The 20,569-nt window shown below is 26.1% G+C and overlaps 5 protein-coding genes across 5 annotated transcripts in view; 4 read left to right on the forward strand and 1 right to left on the reverse strand.

Annotated features, from left to right (window-relative positions):
* Phum_PHUM079980 (Neuronal acetylcholine receptor protein subunit alpha-5 precursor, putative) overlaps window positions 1-2,536 on the forward strand; it is a gene marked incomplete at both ends in the record, with an annotated part of 3,243 nt that extends 707 nt beyond the window's left edge. The window contains 9 exons of the mRNA XM_002423656.1: window positions 131-280; window positions 370-669; window positions 756-901; window positions 1,112-1,218; window positions 1,308-1,530; window positions 1,622-1,778; window positions 1,867-2,052; window positions 2,141-2,301; window positions 2,390-2,536. Coding sequence (XP_002423701.1) covers window positions 131-280; window positions 370-669; window positions 756-901; window positions 1,112-1,218; window positions 1,308-1,530; window positions 1,622-1,778; window positions 1,867-2,052; window positions 2,141-2,301; window positions 2,390-2,536 — 1,577 coding nt within the window. The remainder of the gene's footprint in view (window positions 1-130; window positions 281-369; window positions 670-755; window positions 902-1,111; window positions 1,219-1,307; window positions 1,531-1,621; window positions 1,779-1,866; window positions 2,053-2,140; window positions 2,302-2,389) is intronic.
* A 616-nt stretch (window positions 2,537-3,152) lies between these two features.
* Phum_PHUM080090 (uncharacterized protein) lies at window positions 3,153-4,915 on the forward strand (the record flags this gene model as incomplete). Its single annotated transcript, XM_002423657.1, has 3 exons — window positions 3,153-3,264; window positions 3,797-3,804; window positions 4,367-4,915. The coding sequence occupies 3 exons, from the start codon at window positions 3,153-3,155 to the stop codon at window positions 4,913-4,915; spliced, it is 669 nt and encodes a 222-aa protein (XP_002423702.1).
* Window positions 4,916-8,181: 3,266 nt separating this feature from the next.
* Window positions 8,182-9,828, reverse strand: Phum_PHUM080100 (Baculoviral IAP repeat-containing protein, putative; the record flags this gene model as incomplete). The annotated part of the gene is made up of 5 exons (XM_002423658.1): window positions 8,182-8,467; window positions 8,570-8,801; window positions 8,898-9,086; window positions 9,114-9,243; window positions 9,373-9,828. The coding sequence occupies 5 exons, from the start codon at window positions 9,826-9,828 to the stop codon at window positions 8,182-8,184; spliced, it is 1,293 nt and encodes a 430-aa protein (XP_002423703.1).
* Window positions 9,829-10,322: 494 nt separating this feature from the next.
* Window positions 10,323-12,135, forward strand: Phum_PHUM080110 (acetyl-CoA acetyltransferase, putative; the record flags this gene model as incomplete). The annotated part of the gene is made up of 6 exons (XM_002423659.1): window positions 10,323-10,343; window positions 10,507-11,170; window positions 11,294-11,376; window positions 11,505-11,693; window positions 11,783-11,940; window positions 12,015-12,135. The coding sequence occupies 6 exons, from the start codon at window positions 10,323-10,325 to the stop codon at window positions 12,133-12,135; spliced, it is 1,236 nt and encodes a 411-aa protein (XP_002423704.1).
* An 820-nt stretch (window positions 12,136-12,955) lies between these two features.
* On the forward strand, window positions 12,956-14,163 carry Phum_PHUM080120 (acetyl-CoA acetyltransferase, putative; the record flags this gene model as incomplete). Its single annotated transcript, XM_002423660.1, has 5 exons — window positions 12,956-12,995; window positions 13,065-13,460; window positions 13,552-13,637; window positions 13,728-13,913; window positions 14,002-14,163. 5 exons carry the CDS (start codon window positions 12,956-12,958, stop codon window positions 14,161-14,163), a joined length of 870 nt encoding a protein of 289 aa, XP_002423705.1.
* Between the last annotated feature and the right edge of the window lie 6,406 nt (window positions 14,164-20,569).

Raw genomic sequence — 20,569 nt, forward strand, 5'->3', positions numbered from 1 at the left:
ACGTAATTTACTGTATTTTCCTCGATTACTGTTTTGTTCCCCCACCCCCCCACCCCCACGTGTTGTTTATTTAAGGTTTTGTTTTAAAAGAAAACTTTTTAATTTAAACTTTCCTCTCCTCTCGTTACAGGTTGTTTCAGGTACACGTCGTTCGGATACGGATACAGAGATTTTTTCGAATTTCGTAGTGATAACATATCGCCGAATCACATTTTTTATTTTAATTTCTACGTGAAAACCGTTAGCGATGCACACATATTATTAAAAAGCTCAGTTTCAGGTTTGCAACCTTAGAAAAAAAAATTTGTTTTGTTTTGTTTTTGCTGGATTCGAATGAGTTTTTGTTTTGTTTTTGTTTTTTGATATCAGGTAACGAAAGCATCGAAATAGTCATTGGTGGAGGTTCGAATACGTTTTCACAAATACGTTTGTTAAGAAACGAAGATAAGAAAACAATATTGACGCAAAAAACGGAAAATATACTTTCGGAAATAAATTATCGTAAATTTTTAATATCCGTCGATAATCTCGGTATCGTTTTCGTTAAAGATGAAAATGATGTTTTTCTAAGTTGGAGATTCGATAATTTATTTCCGATTAAATATTATGCATTCGGAAGTTGGACGAATACAAAAGCGGATTGGAAATTCGGTTGCGATAAAAATACAGGTACGTACCGTACATACATAGTTTTTGTAATTTCAGTTGTTTTTCTTTACGTAAAATCCGCCATTTTGTTTTTGTTTCTTCAATAGAAATAATACACGACGATAGTCAAATAACTCCATTGCAAAAATTAAAAAACGATTTATTTACTCTTTATAATCCTAATACGATGCCGAACGGTCCAAAGGATGTGTTACAAGTCACGGCTGAATTTCATTTGGACAACATTCACATGGTAAAGAAATTTTAGAAATATTTTAAAATTTTGTAACGGTTTTTTTTTTTTTTTGAAAAATTTTTCATTAATAATTTTCAGAATGAAAAAAGAGGAGAGCTCACGATGCAAGGTTTAGGAATATTGGTAAATTAATTTTTAATTTAAAAAAAAAAAACGGTTATTGATGATGATGATGATGATGTAAATTTTTTTAATTTGTGATAACAGAAATGGAACGATAACAAAATGAAATGGAATCCGGATAATTACGACGGTATCGATCATTTATTTATACCACCTTTTCAAATATGGACGCCATACCTGAGAGTTTTAAAGTAAATTGAATTTTTTTTCGGTTAGCATTCGTGATGGCGGCGTGTGTGTGTGGGAAAATTAATGAGAAATTTTATTATTATTATTTCAGCACTTTGATAATAGAAAAAACTCCATTGTTTGATTTGACGACGAGCGGAGTGATCGTTACGCACGATGGTTCGATATTTTGGCGTCCGCCATTTAAATCCGTGAGCTTTTGCGAAATCGATTTGAAAAATTGGCCCTACGACACGCATAATTGTTCTGTTTTGATCGGATTTTGGATGGAACCCCCGAATTTGTTACTTTCCATGTCCGTCGATCAAAAAACGGTAAAATTATATTAAACGTGTGTGCGTGCCTGCGTGCCTGTGTGCGTGCGAGTGCACGTGTCACCTTTTTAAACTTTTTGTTAAAATTAAGGTTGATAATACGAAAATCGGTTCTGAATGGGGAGTCGAAAGAGCGAGTTCATTAAATAACAAAAACGACGATGATGATGATAATTATGGTATATTGTACCTTGAAATTCGAAGAAATTCAGAATCTCAGGTTTTGCTATTAACAGTTCCTTGCATGGGTATGGAATTTTTTTTCTCTTCTTTTTTTCCTTTCCCGTACCTTTAATTAATTTGTTCAAAACTAAAAAATCAGGTTTTCCTTTTTAGCATCCGACGTATTATCATTATCATCTTTTTGGATATCATTTAACAATCCGAATAAATTTTATTTGAGTTGCGGAAGCGTAATAATGTTACTCGTTTCACTTTTATTAATGGGACAATCTATTCCCACGATGACTTTGGAAGTTCCTAAAATAAGTGAGTTTTTCTTAAAAGAAGGCAGAGGAAAAAGTGACGTCATCATAAAGTGAATCTCGTTGACACACGTTTCGGGACTTAATTAATTATTATTATTATTATTATTAATGTTTTTTTATAGTAAATTTGTATTCTTGGAGCGTCGTAATAGCATGTTTTCCGATTTTGGTTTTCGTCATTTTGAAAAATTTTACAAAAAGTTTAAAATTATCCGAATCCATGGAAAGAATGTTGAATAATAATTTTCTAGATCGATTTTGTTGTCTTCCCGAACTTCCTCTGGTGAGTTTTTTCCTTTTCCTTTTTTTTTTTTTTTTTTTTTGATTTTTAAGTTTATTTATTTATTATTATTATTATTATTATTATTTAGGATGTTTCCGAATATGGAAATTTAAACGAAGAAACGAATAAAATGAGAGGAAACGAAATCAATTCAATAAGATTAATATCGATAATTGAAAAAATTTTTTTTCTCATTTACGTTTGTATTTTAACCGTTCGATACATGCTATTGTAATTGATGACGACATTAAATTATTATTATTATTATTGTTAAGGTACAATTAAAAAATTTTATTTTAAAATAATTTTAAGGAAAAAAAGACTTTAAATAATTTTTTTATATATATATATATATATTTAATTTAACGCAAATTTATTCTTTTTAGTTTTTTGTTAAGAATTTAAAATAGAAAAATAATAAAATTTTTAAAGTTTTTTTTATACATTTCATTTGTTTAAATTTTAATTTAAATTAATTTAATATATATTAATTAAAATAATTAATTAATTTTAATACGTTGATTCGAACGATTTCCTTTTTTCCTTTTTTTTTTTTCAAATTTCCCGCGCAAAAAAAAGTGCTCATTTGACGGGAATATAATAGGTAAATAAACGTAAGATTTTTGATTTAAATATTTGTTGTTCCCCCGTTGTGAATATATATACCCTGTGAGTTAAAACATTTTGTATATCCCGAGATATTTTTTCGAGATGGTAGTGGTAGTTGTTTTTCCATTTTTTTTTTTTTTTTTTCGTTTTTTTTTTAAGTGCACATAATCAGTAGTTGAAAAATTTTTATTAAAAATAAATTTTGTTTTTTTTTTTTTTTTTTTTTTTTCACGTAATTTAAAATGGTAGAATCTCTTTTCGATTATCAATTTCGTTTAATATTAATCGGAGATAGTACTGTTGGAAAAAGTTCTTTGTTAAAATATTTTACGGATGGGAAATTTGCTGAAGTGAGTTATAATCAACAATGAATAATAATAATAATAATATTACTTGTTATTTTTTTTTATTTTTGCATATAATTGCGTATTTTTACATGAATTTGCGTTTGATTTTTTTTTAAGTGAAAGTTTTTTTTAAATTAAGACTGATACGATTAAAAAATATTTCTTTTAAATTTAAATTCGTTGATTTTATATTTAATGCGTATCATTTCCAACAAAAAAAAAAAAGTATGCTCTTAAACAAGTGTATTTTATTTGTTTACTATCTAATTAATGTCAGGTGTTTTTGTGTTTAGTACCTGTTTGAAGCCTAAAAAAACTTTTCATTTTATCCATTCAATATTATTTTATTTAATTAATTATTAAATAAGAATAATTTGGGGAAATTAATAATTAACCATTACTTAACAGGTTGTCCATTTTTTTTTTTGTTGTCAATTTAATTTCTAATCATAACAATGTAAAAAAAATTATAATTGTTATAAACTTTGCTCTCTCTTCTTTTGAATAAAGTACACAATGTCTTTATTTATAAACAATAGCAAGTAGTGTGATGATGTTTGTTCGATTTTAAATTCAAATTAAAATTATCATCAAAACATATTGTAAATGAACTTTGAATACTTGTATCATATTTAAAAAAAAAAAAAAAACAAGTTTACTCATATTTATATACCAATTTTGTTTTTATTTAAAAAGTTTTTTTTTTTTTTTACATTTCCTTTTTTGACGAAAAAAATTTTAAATTAAAACCCATTCATATCGAAATTATAATTCATTTTTTTATTTTTATTTACAAATTTAATTGGTTTTTATATGTAGTGGTTAAATATTCTGACCTTGAAAACCAATCAGTTTTCTTTGTTATAAAATTCATTATCATGGTTTAATGTGAACAATTGAATTTATTTTTAAAAAAAAAAAAAAGAATATTTTGTTAATATTAAAGGAATTGTAATGTTTAAAATTTACCATCTTTAGTTAAATTTTATTATTTTGGGTAACCTTGTTTAAGAATTGTTTAGGAAAGTTGGAGTTTTTATATATTTTGTACGATATTTACATGATATTGAAAAAGTATAATATAAAAAATATATTTGGTTTTTTTCTAGGTTTCAGATCCTACTGTTGGTGTAGATTTTTTTGCCAGGCTAATTGTTTTAGATGATGGTACTAAAATAAAACTTCAATTATGGGATACAGCAGGACAGGAAAGATTTCGTTCGATAACAAAATCATATTACAGAAATTCAGTTGGGGCCCTTCTCATATACGATATATGTAACAAAGCAAGTTTTGATCACATACCTATTTGGATGAATGAAGCAAAAAGACATATTGATCCTCACAGGCCAGCATTTGTTCTTGTCGGTTGTAAAATGGATTTAGCCAATTTAACAGGGTGCCGAGCTGTTGATTTAAATGAAGCCAAGGCATTTGCCAAATTACACAATATTCCACATATTGAAACATCAGCAAAAAGCGGGACAAATGTTGAAGAAGCATTTAAAGCTATAACGCAAGAAGTTTATAATAGGGTTAAATCGGGGGAGTATACAATCGAAGAGGGTTGGGATGGTATAAAAACTGGATTCGCAGGACCTGATGGACTTGATTTTAATTATATCGAAGGGGAACCAGCTAAATCATCATGTTGTTAGCAAAGCAATTAAAAAAAAAATACAAAATTAATTCTAGTCAAGTTTTTTGTTACTTGCTCAAAATTTTGCAAAAAAAAAAAAAAAAAAAAAAAGAAAACAATATTCGCTCTAACCTTTGGTATCAAATTTATAGAAATTCATTTTAAATTTGTCAGGTTGGAAACAAACAAACAAAAAAATTTAGAAATAAAATAAAATTTTTTTTAACTTTAAAAGCTTTATTTTCTCAATAATATTATTAAAAATAATAATAATGATACAAAACAAGAAGCCATTTTTTTTTTTTTCAAAGCATAAAATTATTAGAAATAGGCAGACACACACACACACTTTTATCGAAAACAAATTTGCTTTACATATAAATTTTAGTACAATTTATAAAGATAAATTTTTTTTTTAATAAGTTAATAAATATTAATAATAAATATTATTAATAAAGAGTGACAAAAACTAATTTAAATTTTGTTTATATAGGATAAAAAAATTTTAGTTAAATAATTTAATTTGTGATTTATTAATGTTTTTTATTCTCACTCTTCTTTTTTTTTGTAATTGATTCATGTACATGTATACATAAATATGTATTTATACTATTAAAGTCATGTTTTATTAATTAAAATTTTTTTTTTATGTGAAGTCGAGTGGAAAAGGTTTTTTGCACAAATATTATAAAATAATAATGATAAATTCCTTTATTTTGTTACTTTTTTAGTTTTTTTTTTTTTTTTTACATTAATGTACATTAATGATGATGGAATCGATTACAACTACTCAAGTTCATAACAAAAAAAAATTATTTTCTCTCTTTCAACTAATAATAATAATAACAATAATAATTTTTATTTAATTTTTTTATAATAATAATGTGCTTTTTTTTTTAAAATAAAAATTAATTAATTAATTAATTTACTTTTTTAACTTTACTTTATTGTAAATAACAATATGTGATAAGATAAAGTATACATATATATATATATAAATGGACAAATTTTTTTTTTTTATATTAATAACATTTTTAGTTATTTAATAAATTTCATTTTTTCCCTCTTTATATTTATATTATTTTTTAATATAATATTTAATAATTTTTTTATTATTTTCTAATTAATTATATAAAAAAAAACAATTATTAAAAGAAAAATGGCTTTTTTATTAAAAAAAAAAAAATTATGCCTTGGAGTTATAATTATATTTAAAAAAAGACATTTTTTTTAGATGAGTAAAAAAAAAATTTTTTTTAAAATGCTTTATTAATTTTTTATTTATTTAGTTATTAATAATAATAATTATATAAATATTTACGTATAAAAAAAAAAAAAAAAATTTTTTTTTTGATAATTACGTATCCATGTATATAAACGTATTTACAAACGTGTTAACGTGATCGTTATATATAATCGAGTTTGATTACGTCATCGGTTAAGTTATTACGTAATCGTAAAAGAAAATGAGAAAGAAAAAGAAAATTTTTTTTAAAAGTTAATTTGTTTTATTATTATTATTATTTTGTAGTTATTTTTTAATAAAATTATTTCGTTTTTTTTTTTTTTTAATAATTTTTATTTATTTAATCATACGTAAATGACGATAAACGATTTATTTCGTCCTTTTAAAAATTTAAATGGACGAACGAACAAATGGGTGGATTAATAATAATGATAATGATTAAAAGGTTTTTGTAAGAAAAAATTCGAGAAAATTTAAATGAATTTTTTTTTTATCATTTTATTATTATTATTATTTTCATCACCAGAATACAATAAAAAAAAAAAAAAAAAAAATACAAAATCTTTGGCTTTTGACATAATCGTAAAAAAAAATTTTTTTTTTTATTTTTTTTTTTTACAAAATTCACAGGTAGTACAAATTTTAATTTCTACATTATTATTATTATTATTATTAATATATATATATATATTTTTTTTTTCAATATCAATTTATGATTTCTAGTCTATTTAATTTTTTTAATTAACTATCAACAAATTTTCTTATTATTTATTTGAAAATTTATTTTATTATTTTAAAAATTATTAAAAAAAAAAAAAAAAAAAAATCTTATCATATATTATCAGTACAAACTTTATCATTTACAAAAAAAATTTATTATTATTATTATTATTATTATTATTATTATTATTAATACATGAAAGAAAATTTTATTGTTTTTCTTTTTTTTTATACAGTACAAAATCAATCACCGAAAATAAAAATTTTTTTTTTTTTAGGAACAAAAATTTCACGATAAGTCTTATCAAAATAATAATAATAATTTTTTTTGTAATTTTTTAAACAAAAAAAAACAAAATGTCTACCTGTTCATATAATTGACCTTAATAAAATAAAATAAAAAAAATAATTTATATTTTTATGCCGATAATATTATGCAATAAATAATCAATCAATCAATTTATAGATAATGATAATAATAATAAACTGAAATCATCCTGAGTTTATTGTGAGGTAGAATTATTTAAATAAAAAAAAAAAAATTTTTACATGAAATGAAAAAAATAAAAATTGATTTGATTTTTTTTTTATTAACTGCTATTCATTTTTTTTGTTTTTAAATTTTAAACAGATTAAGGCAAACTACGAATAGAAACGGTTAAAAACCGTACATAATAATAATAATAATAATAATAATAATAATTTTCTTGTATGAAGTGAAAAAATTATCACAGAATCTACCATAATTATTATTATTATTATTATTATTTTATATTATCCGAGATCAAAGCTACTCACTATTAAATATTATTTTGAACTTTTTTGTTGTAAAAATAAATATGGCAAACGTTTGATTAAAAAAAAAAAAACTTTTGTTATTATTTTAATAATAAATAAATAAATAAATGGGTAATGTTAACATAGAAAAATGAAAACACTTTTCGTATAATTATTATTATTATTTTTTCTTCTGCTAATGAATTTTAGTATTACTCATAATAACAGCAAATAATAAATTAAATAAAAAAAAAAAAAAGATTTTTTTTTTCTTTTCTTAAATAAATAAAGCTAAAAATGAAATAATATCAAAAAATGTAAATGTAAGAGAGAGAGAGAGAGAGAGAGAGAGAGAAATTATATATATATATACTAAAAGTTTAATTCTAATTGTAAATAATATTCAAGCACTAATATGTGATGTTAATATAAAAAAATTATTTTTGTACTACGAGAAAAAAAAAAATGAAAAAAATGAAAAAAAAAATTCATTGTATCAGTCAGATAAAATAAAACAACCTGTTTTTTTTTTTTTTTTTAGGTTAAAAAAAAAATGTTCTAACTGTAGCTTTGATTTGTTGCCTGCATACTGGACAATCTTTTAAATTTGGAGCACAGTCTACACATGCGACAAGATGACCACAGGGAAGTAAAACTGCTCCCACTTCTGAATCCATACATATCTTACACTGTCTAGCTTCTTTCAATCTTCTGTTCTCTTCTTTTAATGCTATGTTTTCTAAAACCGATTGAGTTCTTGTCAACACTTTACCTTCTTCCTCTTGAACGAGTGAATTTGAAAGACTGGGCATTGATACTGATAAAGACCTGAAAATATAATAAATTTAACAGAGTTCAGCTCGCTGTTTCAAGTGTTTGATATTAAAAAATAATAAAATGTATGTTTAAGGATGATTAATTTTAATTTACCCTTGCAATCCAGAAGATTTTACATCGGGATTACTTGTGCCGGGTTCGGAGGTTGATTTAAATTGGTTATCTGAATTATTGTACAGTCTTTGTATTTGATTTACATATTCTTGTCCTTTTACTAAAAGTAAAAAAGGACAATTGGGAAACCATCGAGCATGTTCACTCCATGGTTCATCTTCAGGTGCCCAATGCCTTAGGCCACCATCACAGTGAAAGCATCGAACCATGTCTTGATCACCACCTTAAATAATTTTTAAATTTTAATAAAATTGCTATTAAATAATAATATTCATGTAGTTAAAAATAATTTTTTTTTTTTTTTTACCAGGATCTTGTCTTCCGACGTAGAAAAACCCAGCTTGTGCCAATACATTTGGCTGTTGAGTTAAATTACTTGGCCAATTTTCAAATGTTCTAAGTCTAGAATCTGCTGTTGAAAATTTTGGATTTTTGGGACCCCTATGCCTTTGAATTCCCAATTCTTCAAAATTATCCAATGCAAATAATCTTTCCCCTGTAGAAGCTCTGGTTAGTGTTTGACTTTTGGGAACATTTCCTACTGATTGACCAAGAAGAAAAGGACAATCTGGAAAATGCCTTCTGTGCTCGGCTTCTGGGATATCACCTACTTCCCAACGGCAAGCTATGCCATTGCAAAAAGCACATTGTACCTAAATTGTAAACAAGGTGAAACATAGTAATTGAATTAATACTACTTTTCTATAAAAATTATTACATGTTTTTTATTGTAATAAACAAAAAAAAAAAAAATTCATAACTATGAATTTTTTTTTACTTACAGCATCACCTTTATGAAGAAAGTAAAACCCTGTTTCAGCTAATGCTTCTGGTGTAACAATAAAAGGAATTGGCCAATTACTAAATGAATCAAGTCTAGCTGATTCTCTTTTATAAATAGAAGATTGTGATTCCCAAGCCCCTATAAGATTTCTTTCTGTTGAATTTAAAGTAGTTCGGGCTTGTGATTGTTGATTATTTCTATTAATTGTTAAGGGTACGTTTCCAGAATTAACTGGATCTCTAACAAACGCGCAATTGGGACTTAAATTACGATGCCTGGTCATTACTTGATCACCATAATTCCAATCTGATATGTTACATCCACAGCTAAAGCAAGTAACATTTAATCCGGGGCCAGTAAAATAAAATCCAGCTTGAGCAATTCGACTGGGTTCTACAGCAGCATTTCCTGGCCAGTCTCGAAATGTATTAAGCCTTTGTTCTTCTACATTCATACTAAAATCCACGAAGTTCACACTAACATATTTAATTAATAATAAATAAATAAATAAATAAATAAATAAATAAAATAAATAAATAAATAAATAAATATATAAATACTATTTAACTACAAGTTCTTAATTACTACCAGACATTGTCAGTGGTTTTATTTGTCTATAAATTACAAAAAGGGAATAATTTTTCCCTTATAAGTTGGCTGCACAATTTTTTAAAAAGATGGAGGGAAACCTTTTAAACTAAATAAAAATTAAATTAAATTAATAAAAACAAATAATTATTTTTTTTAAATAATAAAATGGAATTTTTTTGTTTGTTTTTACAATCATTGTTGTTTTTAATTTCAGGCTAATTTAAATAGTATTATTTTAAAAATAGTTTTTTTTTTTTTTAAGAATGTCGTTTCTGTTTATTTACTATAATCCTCGTTATCACCTTGATAGTCTACTAAATGAATATTTCATTTCAAGGTCGTTTTCAGTAAGAAAACATGGCTCACATTGTAAGGAAGGTATGATTTTTTCCTGATTGCTCTTTAAATTAATTGAATTTAAAATATTAATAAACTAATTTACTTTCTCATTGCATTGTTTCTAATGCTATTTTTTTATTTTAGTTTATTTATGTTTACGTGGACAGTTACATAACCATATTTTTAACATTTTTATTTTTAGCTACGCTTATCGCCATCGAAAATAAGACAATTTTCCAATTCATCACAGCTCAATGATGTTTTTATATTATCTGCCGTCAGGACTCCGATGGGGTCATTTCAAAGTGCCTTAGCACCTGTTTCGGCCCCTCAATTGGGTGCTGTTGCCTTAGAGAACGCCATACAAAGAGCAAATTTAAAAAAAGAAGATGTTCAAGAAGTTTTCATGGGATGCGTCTTACAAGGGGGTGTAGGCCAAGCACCAGCTAGGCAAGCTACTCTTTTTGCAGGTTTACCACAAGCTACTGTCTGCACAACAATAAACAAAGTTTGCTCATCTGGTATGAAAGCCATAATGTTAGCCAGTCAAGTTATAATGACTAATGGTCAAGAAGTGTGTGCTGCTGGCGGAATGGAATCTATGTCAAATGCTCCCTATTACATGGACAGAGGAACTACTCCTTATGGTGGTGTTCATTTAAAAGATGCCATAGTTTTCGATGGTTTGACTGATGTTTATGATAAAATTCACATGGGAGTATGTGCAGAAAAATGTGCCACAGATCATGGATTGACAAAGGAAGATCAGGATAAATATGCAATACAAAGTTATAAAAATTCTGCTAAAGCTCATGAAAGTGGAGTTTTTAAAAATGAAATAGTACAAGTAGTTGTTAAAAAAAAAAGTAAGTTTTCAAATTTTATGTTATTATTTTGAAAGTATATTACTGTCTATGAAAGTTTATACTAAATAAATATCTGAGGCCAAAAAATAATTTTATAATTGTTTCATTGCATTTCATTTTCAGAAGAAGAAAAAGTCGTTGTCGAAGATGAGGAATACAAGAGAGTGGATTTTGCAAAATTTCCATCATTAAGACCAGTTTTTAAGGTGCAGTTTATTTAAAAACATAAATTTATTCTATTAATACTCTTTAGCCTAAAACAGGTTTTACAATGTTACTTGTATTTTACAATTTGACCTTTACATAAATTACACTTTTTTTTTTTTTTTTTTAGAAAGAAAATGGTACAGTTACAGCAGGGAATGCTTCAACATTAAATGATGGTGCTGCTGCTTTGATATTAGCTTCTGGTGAATATGTAAAATGCAAAGGTTTAAAACCTTTGGCTAAAGTTATTTCATTCGCTGATGGAGCTGTTGCTCCAATCGACTTTCCAATTGCTCCCACTGCTGCCATTCCTAAAGTAAGTCTTTTACTAATTTAAAAAAAAAAAGATTTAATGTATTACTTTTGAAAATAAAACAAATTTTTGTTAACTCACATCCTTTTCAGGCTTTAAAACTTGCAAATTTATCAGTCGATCAAATTGCTCAATGGGAAATCAATGAAGCTTTTAGTGTGGTTGCTTTGGCAAACATGAAAATATTGAAATTAGATCCATCAAAAGTCAATAAACATGGAGGTGCTGTTAGTTTAGGACATCCCATAGGGTATGTTTTGAATTTATCAGTATTAGTATCGATTATCAAATTCTTATGAATGGTTTTTGATTTGTAAATTGCAGTATGTCAGGTGCAAGAATCGTTGGTCATTTGGTACATTCTTTAGCTTCTGGTGAATATGGTTGTGCAGCAATTTGTAATGGTGGAGGTGGAGCTTCTTCTATTATTATTCAAAAGTTATAAATAAATAATAAGAAAACAGTAAAATTGAAAAAAATATTTTTTATATGGTGTATATTTGGGATAAAGAAAACAATTTGTGGTGTTCGTTTATACAATCAACGTTAACAATTTTTTATTTCAATCAAAACAGTAAATAAAATAAAATAATTGAGTGTAAAAAAAAAAAAAAAAAAAACATGAATGAAATTTAAATACTTTTCATTTTAAAGTAAACAAAACGAACAAGTTTTTTTTTTTATTTTTTTTTGTAAGAATGTTTTAAATTCTCATTTTTTTTGGGGGAAATTTTTTTTAAACGTATCGAAAAAAAATATTAAAATGTTTTTTTAAATTTATTATTATTATTATTTTTTTTTTTTGTTGAATAAATTATTATTTTCAACCATGTTATGTAAAAATAATTTTTTTTATTTTCTAATGTGTGACTAATGATAATAATGAAAAATTTGTAATCCATGGCGTTTTTTCCAGTAATTGTACGAATTTGTTATTTTATTTTTAAAAAAAACTTTTAATTATAATTAATAAAATTATTTTATTGTTTACAAACATGGTGTTGTAACAAAATAAATGTTTCAAATAATTTCAGAAAAAATTATTATTTAGAATTGGAATAAGAAAGTTTTCATCGCAGATTAATCTTAATGAACCGTATATATTATCAGCTGCAAGAACTCCCATAGGTAGCTTTCAGGGTAAATTAGGTTCTCTGACTGGAGTAGAATTAGGTACGATAGCACTGAAAGCTGCTATACGTAAATCAAATGTAAATAAAGAACACATAGCCGAATTAATTGTCGGTTGCGTTTTTCTTTGCGGTATGGGACAAGCACCATTTTATCAAATAGCATATTATAGTGGTGAGTTGTAGGATATGCTACCTACGTTAATCCTAAAACGTTATAAATTTATTTATTTATTTATTAAAGGTTTACCCACGACCGTAATAGCAAGTTCTATAAATAAATTATGCGGATCTGGTTTAAGATCGATAATAAATGCATCACAAACAATACTTACGCAAACCCAAGAAGTCGTGGCTTGCGGTGGGATAGAATCATTAACCAACGTACCTTTTTTCATGCGTCGAAAATGTTTTGAAATGGGAACGATACTCGTACCTGACATATTATTTCACGATGGATTAAATGATTTTTTAGAAGAGGTTGATGTGACTGCGTATGCAGAAATCACAGCACGGGATTATAATATTGGAAGAAAAGAACAAGACGAATATGGGATTCGTAGTTATAATAAAGCAATGGAAGCAAGAAAAAAAGGTTTTTTTAACGACGAAATAGAACCTGTCGAAATACAAAAAAAAGGTTATCCCCTTCATAATAATAATAATAATAATAGTAATAAATATAACAAAATTAAAAAAATTATTATTATTATTAATATTATTAATTTTAGGTGGTAAAACGGAAATGGTTTGCGACGATGAAGAAATAGATGGTCTAGATTTGACAAAATATTACAATTTAAAATCAATCAATGGAGTAATTAAAAAAAAAAAAATTTCTTTTTTTTTTTAAATAATTAACGGATGATGTTTTTTAAATAATAATAATAAATTAATTTTATTTAAGGAACACGGAACGGTAACCGCCGGAAATTCATCGAATCTTGCTGATGGAGGATGCATGTTGGTACTTGCAAGCGGAAATTACGTATTAAAACAAAATTTAAAACCGTTAGCAAGAGTGGTATCGTTTGCCGAAGGTTCCCTTGAACCAAAACAATTTTGCATAGCACCCGCTGTTGCCATACCTAAAGTAAAAAAAAAAAAATAATAATAATTAAAACAAAAATTTTATTTAAATAATTATCAAAAAAAAAATAAAATGGATTCTTTTTTTTTAGGCTTTACTAAGAGCAAATTTATGTGCAAACGACATCCATTTATGGGAAATACACGAAACGTTTAGTTTGACTCCATTAATTTTAATAAACATTTTTAAATTGGATCCCGAACGTGTCAACATACACGGTGGTGGCGTCTCAATGGGTCATCCTTTCGGGTAATTAAATCGAAAATAAATGAATTTAAACGATGCATCTCATTATTATTATTAATATTATTATTATTATTCAAGCATGTCCGGTGCGAGATTAATAACTCATCTCGTATATTCATTAGAACCTGGACAATATGGATGTGCTACCATACCTCATGCAACGGGTGGAGCATCGGCAATGATTATACAAAAATTATGTTAAAAAATATAAATATATAAAATATTAATTCATCGTCTTAATAAAAATTTCGATTTTAAACGATATAATAATAATAATAATAATAATAACCGGAAGTGAATTTTTAATGAAAAATTTAAAAAAAATTCAAACCCCCTTAGTTTGAAGCTACCTGTTGTTGTTACTAAAAATTTGAATAAACAATAAAATTATTCGACCGAACATAAAATTTTCTTTTTCTTTTTTTCGCAAGGTAATTTTAACCAATAAGAATACCGATTATTTTTAAAAATAATAATAATAATAATAATAATAAAAGGTTAAAAATAAAAAAGGAAAGAGTCTACCGCGAAGAAAAATTTTTATGAATGTAAAATTTTTTTTTTTGAATGAGTTTTAAAAAAAGTTGGCTTTGTACGTTTTTGCTGATTTCATTTATTTAAAATGCCATAAATAATGGATTTAATATGAGGTTTTCTATCTTTTTCTTTTTTTTTTTTTTTTTTACCTTTTTTTTTTATAAAAAAAAAATTTATTGTTCATTGATAGGTTTTTCAAGAACAGATTTTTCTCACGTCTTATTTAAATAATTTTTTTTTCTTCAAAAAGTTTCCTTTTTAATAATAATTTAACGGATTTTTTTTAAATATTAATTTTATTTTTCTTCAACAACATACATAACATAACATATTTTACGGATTCGTTAAAACCGTTAATAAAACATTATGACGTCATAAAAAAAAGAAAATTTTTAATTTGTTTTTTCCCCGAGTAAATTAAAAAAAAAAAAAAAGAGAGAGAGAGAGAATTCAATTCGGTATAAAAATAATTGATGGAAATAATAATAATAATGATAATAACGAGTTGACTTTTAACGAAACGACAAAGTGACTTATTAAAACAATAATAATAATAATAAAACAACCAAAGGGAAAAAGCAAACTAAGAGTTTAGTAATGATGAGGATAACAATAAAAAAAAAAAAAAAAAAAAGGAATCCATGCTGGGAACCGGCGTCCTTTGTTCTCATTACCAGAAAAGCTTCAAACTCCAATTTTAACAAATTTTATCCGGTAACAAATTATATTTTTAGTTTTCCCTTCGTTTTTCCAAACAATCGTTTCCAACTCCATTTTACTTTTTTTTTTTTTTTATATTTTAATTAACATTATTAAAAAAAAAAAAAAATTGATCGCGTGTAACAATGTGTAAAATCATTTCAAAAAAGAAAAAATTTTTCTTTTTTCGTCAATATAATATACCTTATGAAAAATCTCTCTCTCTCTCTCTCTCTTTCTTTCCCCCCCTCTCTTTTAATAATAATAATAATAATACTTTTAAATGTTTTATTAAACACGAATCGATCGATTTATTTGAATGAATATCAAATTTCTCATGTTTAAACAAAAAAAAAAAAATTTTTTTTTTTTTTTTTTTTTTTCAAATAATTTTCCCAAACTATTCAATATTTTAATTTGAATGCTGATGATTGCTAATTGATATTTAAAAAAAAAAAAAAAAAAAAAACAAAAACATTAACGATAATAATAATAATGATAATAAAACGATTAAAACATAAACAACAAACATAAGCAAACTTATGTCATTCGGTACCGATTTTTTTTTTTAGGCGCACAACTCATCGCGTACAAAACAAAAACATTCGTCAGCAAAATAATTTTTAAAAACGTAATAATTACGTAAATAACACATAGAAATATTATTACCGGTGGTGATAAGAGATAATAAGAAAAAAGGTGGGGGGAAGGGGGAGGAGGGGGGGGGTTAGGTGAAGTCAGCGGTACCCCACTAAAATCGTTGAGAAGGGAAAGAATAAAATTTTTTAAAAAGTCTATCTATGTAACGTGTGTGTGCGTACTCATAATAAAAAACAACTATTGGGAGAGAGAGAAAAGAGAGAGAGAGAGAGAGAAAGAGAGAGAAAAAAAAAGAAGGGAGAGGAATGAAAGAAAAGTAAATAAAAAAGAAAAAGATAGGGAGTGAGAGAGAGAGAAAACAATATTATCTACCTGTGACTAAAAGAGCCGCCATGCTTTTTTCACGGAGGAGAGTTTCGACCAATGGGAACGGGGAAGGAGGTCGTGAAGGCGGAGCCAACCGTAGTTTAACCTCGGTTTGTCCCTTGAGGGCAAAACGATGGTTGACGCGCCGCTTTGTGTTCAGTGTACGTGATTTCGCGAGAGTGCCGAGTGATTTTTTTTTATTATAAAAATTAACTAAGGTAAGTGCCATGGCACGATTGCGTTATCTTGCCAGATAGTTTTTAAGCACGTCTTGCCCTTCTGACCTTTCATTAATGTCCGAGCACGCATTGTCTTACTTAATTCTTAACATTTACTCCCTCCTCACTTTTACACAAAAAGAAATACTGATAATAATAATAATAAATATGTAAGAAAAACCTTTTTACAAAAAAAAAAAAAAAAAAAAAAATTAATACGAAAATTTTATTTTTTTCCCCCTTTTTTTCGTTTCGTTTCGTTTTGTTTTTTCTTCTTATGTTTTTTCTATTTAATAAACATTTTATGTTTGAGTGTTCGATACGAACATAATATTTATGTTTATGTTTAAAGAGTTTATGTTTTGATAAGTGAAAATTAAAATTCGTCGTTTTTTTTTTTTTTTTTATTAAATCCGTTAAAATTCTCGATTTTTCGTGGGAATCGTGGGAAAGTTTTTTTATTTTTTTTTAATTATATGGCAACAATGAAAAAAAATTACCTGAGTAATAATAGTAATAATAATAATCAATTTCGGCGGTGTCGGATAAAGTGGGAAAGGTACGCGACGGATAATTTTAATGTTAGTTTTAACTACCCGCCATTGTGTTGACGAATTTTGTTTTTTTTTTTTGCTGTCGTTCACGAACGGGAAATTTTACATTTAGGAATATTTTTTAAAGTTTTAATTTTTGTTTTAACATTTGTGTGTTTGTCGTTGTTCATATTATTTTTCTATAACAAAAAAAAAAAAAATTATAAAATCCGTTACGGTCGTTCCCATGACCATACGTATTTTATTTACACGTTGATTGTGAGAAAGTCGTTAATTTTTTTTTTTTTTTTTTGCGACAAATGTTTTGAAAATTATTTATTTGATATTACATAATTTAATAAAACCTACATAAAATATTTATAAACGATTTTAATAATGTTGGTAACTTCAATAATTTTTTTTTTTTTTTTGTCATTCGTGGATTTTTCGAGGAAAATTTGTGACAAATATTCCATTGGTTTTTTTTTTTTTTAAATTTTTATTTTTTTTTTTGGGGGGGGGAAGGGGAAGGGTGAGAATTTCCGTGAGAAATTTTTCAAAAGGTAAAACAAAAGACGCATAAAAAAAAAGAAAAATTTAATTTAAAAATCTGTCACTTGTGTCAACCGGATGTGATTGGGGGTGGTCTTGGTTTAATTTGAAAAAGACAGTTTTTTGATTTTTATTTCAAAAAAAAAAATAAAAACCCGTATGGAACCTGATTCGATTCGGGAACAACCCCTATCCCATTACAAAATTAAGGATAATAAAATTCTCACGGAAACTTAAAAAATTAGTGAAATTTTTTTTTCTTCAAATAATTCAATCCGTGATTAGTTTTTTCCTACTCCCAAAAGGCATTAATGCCGTTTATTATTATTATTATTACATCAATAACGCGTAAATTAAGAGTCGATGTTGGTAAATGAATAGATCGAAGTAATAAATTTAAAATTTTTTTTTTAAATTGCGTTTTAAATTTCGTATCATTCGAATTTTGCATACGAATTCAAATGATAAGGGGATGTTATCAAATTATTTGCAAGTTTATATATTTAATATTAATCACGTGACTCATTAAAAAAAAGTGATAAGAAGAAATAATTTACGAGAAGATTTCGATAGTAAATTGAGATAATGAGATTTTTTTTGTTTTGTTTTTTTTTTCCGATTTGCTAAATTACTAGCAAATTTTTTGCTCCTGGAATGACGTCATCACGGTCAATGATAAGATTACTTATTGATGATGATTTTCAACGATGAAAATTAAACGGCTTTATTATCATTGATTGCTGGACAAATTACCGACGATTAAACTTTATCAAATCAAACAGTAAAGAAAACTTTAAAAAAAAAGGAAAAGTTTTAATGATAATAATGATGATGATGATGTTGAAAAAAAGTTTTTCCTCCGTTTAAACACTATTGATTGTAAGTTCATGTTGACCATAGGAAAATAAAACATAAAAACAACAACAAAAATGAACATAAAAAAAATAAAAGTTTTTTTTTTTTTTCCTCCTGTAGATTTTTTTTATTACAAAAAAATTTACGAGTTCAAAACAGTCACAACAAGGCTTACATTATTATTATTATTATTTATTTATTTTTGTTTTTGTTTTTTTAGTTTTCTCCATAGTCAAATGAGGTTCTGTTTTCTCTCTCTCTCTCTCTCTCTCTCCGTAATATTTCGATGACGTAATTTGTCGTTAAAACAAAAAACATTCCGTTTGTTTCCAGCGGAATGAATTTTTTTAATTCCAGATGAATGAATGAATGAACGAATTCCTTGTTGAATTTATGGATATATTCATTCCAATGTGTTTTTTTTTTTTTATGGAAAAGACTAAATTTTTCACGAGTAGCCATTTTTTTTTGGGTTATGTTTAGTTTTTGATTAGGTAAACGTGTCTCGTAGGTTTTAGTTTTTTTATTTGTTTCGACGCCGTCGCCGTAATTTCAAATGCTGGAAAATATTTATCACGTATAAATAATAATAATAATAATAATAATTTGTTTTTGTTTTTTTTTTTTTTGATTGAGTTGTGCATGTTTTAAATTATTTAGGCTTTGATTTGTTAGTGTATATAATCACGTTTTGCCGGGTGTTAGTGATTTGGCCGAACCGTGACCATGTATGTTATCCAAGGTCTCTCTTTCTCTCTCTCTCTCTCATAAGAAGAAGAAATTTTGCTAAGAGAGTAAAAGTTTTCTTTTTTTGTCATCGTTATAAAAAAAAAAAAAAAATTTATTTTTTCGAAGAAATATATATATATATATATATATATATATATATATATATTTAATTGATTGATTTTAAAAATGGGCGTCGACATGGGTGGGCATCCTTCATTGCGCACTCCATTTCGTTCCAGAGTAGCTCCCTTTACGACGGGATATATATATATATATATAAACATCCAGATATTATGTAATCCTTGCTTCCTTGCTTTCCCGGGTCCAAAATAAAAAAAATTTCTTCCTGCTTTTTTTTTTTTTTTTTACAAAAACAGGATGAAAAGATTAACTTTTTTTAAAAATTTTACGTTTTACTAATGTTACCATCAAAAATTTTTTTTGCGTGCGATGATTTTTAGTGTCGTCTTAAAATAGAATTTATTATTATTATTATTATTATTATAATTATTATTGTTAGTATTATTATTATTATTTTTAGTTAGCCTTCTTCTAATGTGAAAGAGAAAGAGAGAGAGAGTGAACAAAACAAAGAACACATTGAATAAAAAAAGTAAGGACGAAACTCGATCAATGAAAAATAATAATAATAATAATAATAATAATAATAAAAGCCAACGGCCATAGCGTGCTGGTCACACCGGTTCCCGTACGATCACCGAAGTTAAGCAGCATCGGGCGTGGTGCAAACTTGGATGGGTGACCGTTTGAGAACGCCACGTGCTGTTGGCTTAAAAAGAGCAAAAAAATGAGAACAAGACAAAGTAAGAACCAAAAACAAAATCTTGTTCTACTGTCGACCTGAGGCAGCTCGACGAGAACGTGAATTTCACTGCTTCTGACCCTGGCCACTCCAAAGATGTTAGTCACCGGAGCCCAGTTCAGGAGACAAATCGTTCCCATCGAAAAAGACGGACTCAGGAAGACCTTCAAGAATTGATGTGGTGCTATCTTATAATAAGTGGCACCACCGAAATTCGAGTATTTGTCCCTAAGGAATCGGGTAGAAACCTCGGATAAATACTTAAAAACTCCGACAAGTAGCCTTGTCGTGTTTAATGGTGGATAATAATAATAATAATAATAATAATAATAATAAAATCGCTCAGCAATGTTCTTTTTTTTTTTTTTATATTGTCAGCCATTGTCTTTTTTTTTGTTCAATAGCCTCTTTTAATTTTTTTTTTTTTTTTTATTATCAATCGATTTTTGCTCTTGATTTCATTGAAAAATTTACAATTTTATAATTATTATTATTATTAAT

Source organism: Pediculus humanus, genomic scaffold (assembly GCF_000006295.1).
Source record: "Pediculus humanus corporis 1103172107430 genomic scaffold, whole genome shotgun sequence".
NCBI classification, from domain to species: domain Eukaryota; kingdom Metazoa; phylum Arthropoda; class Insecta; order Psocodea; family Pediculidae; genus Pediculus; species Pediculus humanus.